Here is a 3,131-nt window from a genome sequence, read left to right on the forward strand (position 1 = left end):
GGTGCTGCTAACGTCACTAGCTCTCCTCCTGTTGGTTAGCCGTTAGCAGTGCTGCTAACGTCACTAGCTCTCCTCCTGTTGGCACACTGATTGGTTGTTTACAATGAAACATGATCAGAGATCAGAGACTAGAAACACATGTTCTACTGAGTCAGTAACACTTTATTTACGCTCTGATGGTTAACGATAAAACTTTATTTACACTCTGATGGTTAACGTTGAACTGTGAGGGGGATCTGTTACTCCACTACTGCTGAGGCTTTTGACACCGAGTCTTTTCATGGTGTCGTCCTTCAGGTCCCAAAGACTTGCTGTCCGATCGCTGCATCCTGTCCTGTCCCTCCATGGACCTGGTGACCTGTCTGCTGGACTTCAGGCTCAACTTTGCCTCCAACAGGAGCATCGTGCCTCGACTGGCTGCTTCCCTCGCTGCTTGTGCCCAGCTGAGTGCACTAGGTACAGTATGATGGTCCTGATCCACCATGACATCGACTATGTTAACACTCTAATATTTTAGTATTTTTCAATATTCTCAATTTGATCCGAGTCATGTTGGCACCATATTCCGCTTGGGTATTCCGAGTTGGGTCCTGTAGACATTAGGTAGGGTAGTAGGGATGTACCCATAGACCGTTTATAAGAAGTAGTCATCATGACGTCACTCGTTGGTTTGTTGATGTTTTGAAGCCTCGAGTTCGGCGATTTGTCCATCGCCATGTTGTTTTTTTGCAACCAGTGAACAGGAAGTGACCATATGTGGACTGAGGAGGAGTGACGTAGAGACGGCGTATACGTCTCTGGTAGAGACCTGTCAAACACCGTGTAGCCCCGCCCTAAAGCATCCCCTGCTTTATGGTCTGTTTGACTCTAAATGGACCATAATGTACTAAATGAACATCATGCTGTATTGAAGAAGACTTGAAACTAGAGATTGAGACCATAAACTCATGTTTACAATGTTTACTGAGGTAATAAATCAAGAGAGAAGTAGAGTCATTTTCTCATAGACTTCTATACAACCCCCTGCTGGTCACTAGAGAGAATGCAGCTTTAAGACGTGAAGCACTGAAGAACTTTAAAGAAGCGGAGGTTGACTCCTGGATATGCCGTTTACGTCCTGTACAGTAGATGAACACAAACCAATTACCAACAGTTTGCAGAGACGCCCAAAACAAAATATATTTGGTCTATGTAAACGTAGTCATAGTGAGATATCAGTGAAATATATATATATTCATGTTGCATGTGATTCATTCCCTTCCAGCTGCTGGACACAGGATGTGGGCTCTGCAGAGACTACGGAAGCTTCTGACCACCGAGTACGGTCAGTCCATCAACATCAACCGGCTGCTGGGAGACAGTGAGGGCGAGGCTCGCTCCATGGTGAGCACGGAGAAATGTTTACTGTGTGTACATAACGATGATCTGAAGAATAATAAGATGTTATATGTGATGGCTATTGCAGTAATACATGATGCTGATTGGAACGTGGCTGTTGTTACTATTATAACACCTTGTTTCACTTATTAATGTTGAACATATTTCACCCAAATGTGTCAAAGCTACGGAAGCCCTGAGAGACCAGAAAGAAGCAAAAGTCTTGTGCTTATAGTATATATCTTGTAGTTTTCTTTACTGTGTTTATAGTTTTAAAAATAATCTCTTTTGTGGCCCTTTGCTGCCACTAGACGGCTGTCTGTCGTCCCCTCTCTCTGTTTATGGCACAAAATAACAATCTTTAAACAATATGTGAAAACAGGCAGGAAAAAAAGTTGTTCTTTTCATCGGTATTTTTTTGTCAGGATCATTTTGAGAGTTTTAGGTGCGTATGTGTTAGAAAGTTATGTGAAGAAAACATGAATGCTTTGAGTTCTGTTGAGAACATTTAGTGGTGCACTTCTGCCTCTTGTGGCCAAATGAGTATTACAACAACAACAACAAAGACGTTTGTGAAAAAATTTCCTGAAATTATTTATACCTCACAATATTACTCCTGTTTTTCCCTGTTTTCTCAGATGACACAATGTTTCTCCAGGTAAAAGATTGTTTCACCTGTTCTGAAGTCATAAACGATCAGAATTGTATTTCCTGTCTTCCCTCTCAGGGCTTCCGTATCACTGACTGCAATGCTTCTATGTTGTGTTGAGAACTGTTACTATAACAAACAACTGATATTTAAAGTTAGTTATTACATCAAGTTAAATGAGGCCTGTATTTCTAACAATAATCTAATTGATCTTGTTCTTCTAGAGTTTCACCGGCAGTGCTCTGGCTGCTCTGGTGAAGGGGCTCCCAGAGGCTCTGCAGAGGCAGTACGAGTACGAGGACCCCATCGTCAGAGGAGGGAAGCAGCTCCTGCACAGCCCGTTTTTCAAGGTATGCTTCCAACGGTTTACACTCACCAACGCTGTGGAGGGTGCTCACGAGGCTCATTTGAACGTTGTGTTCAGGTCCTGGTGGCTCTGGCCTGCGATCTAGAGCTCGATACTCTCCCCTGCTGTGCCGAGACTCATAAGTGGGCCTGGTTCCGCCGGTACTGCACGGCCTCCAGAGTCACTGTGGCTCTGGACAAGAGGACCTCTCTACCGAGACCCTTCCTGGATGAGGTGAGCGTGCGTCACTTACTTTTCCTCCTCGTCGCGCATCGATACGAGAATGTTGTTGATCCCCCTTTTTATTGTTGAAGGTCACAAAGAAGATCCGGGAGCTCATGGCGGATCACGAGAGCATGAACGGCCTCCACGAGAGTCACGACTTGTTCAAGCGCGAGCACGACGAGCAGCTGGTGCAGTGGATGAACCGGCGGCCGGACGACTGGACCCTCTCTGCCGGGGGCAGCGGCACCATCTACGGCTGGGGCCACAACCACAGGGGTCAGCTGGGCGGCATCGAGGGGGCGAAGGTGAAGGTGCCCACGCCCACCGAAGCCCTCGCGACGCTGAGGCCGGTGCAGCTGATCGGGGGGGAACAGACTCTGTTCGCTGTCACCGCTGATGGAAAGGTCTGCCTCTCTGTTTTTATACCAGACGGTGTTGATGAATAGTGGAGCAACGGATCATTAATGTCACGGTCTGCTCGTCGGTAAAACTTTATCTACACTCTGACGGCTAACGATCAAACTTTATCTACAC

General features: G+C 46.1%; 1 protein-coding gene across 1 annotated transcript; it reads left to right on the forward strand.

Annotated features, from left to right (window-relative positions):
* The first annotated feature begins 178 nt into the window (after positions 1-178).
* LOC116380064 (E3 ubiquitin-protein ligase HERC2-like) lies at positions 179-3,125 on the forward strand. Its single transcript, XM_031842021.1, has 5 exons — positions 179-456; positions 1,265-1,383; positions 2,251-2,376; positions 2,451-2,606; positions 2,687-3,125. The coding sequence occupies exons 1-5, from the start codon at positions 345-347 to the stop codon at positions 3,041-3,043; spliced, it is 870 nt and encodes a 289-aa protein (XP_031697881.1). The 5' UTR covers positions 179-344; the 3' UTR covers positions 3,044-3,125.
* The last annotated feature ends 6 nt before the right edge of the window (positions 3,126-3,131 follow it).

The sequence above is a fragment of the Anarrhichthys ocellatus genome, unplaced genomic scaffold, assembly GCF_004355925.1.
Source record: "Anarrhichthys ocellatus isolate YVR2014 unplaced genomic scaffold, GSC_Weel_1.0 scaffold6025, whole genome shotgun sequence".
NCBI classification, from domain to species: Eukaryota; Metazoa; Chordata; class Actinopteri; order Perciformes; family Anarhichadidae; genus Anarrhichthys; species Anarrhichthys ocellatus.

What these genes read in the sequence shown, in the direction of transcription:
- LOC116380064 (XM_031842021.1), top strand. Translation starts at nt 345, where the DNA reads ATGGACCTGGTGACCTGTCTGCTGGACTTCAGGCTCAACTTTGCCTCC. An exon ending in TGCCCAGCTGAGTGCACTAG is followed by an intron (nt 457 to 1,264) that starts GTACAGTATGAT and finishes ATTCCCTTCCAG; the next exon opens with CTGCTGGACACAGGATGTGG. An exon ending in AGGGCGAGGCTCGCTCCATG is followed by an intron (nt 1,384 to 2,250) that starts GTGAGCACGGAG and finishes TTGTTCTTCTAG; the next exon opens with AGTTTCACCGGCAGTGCTCT.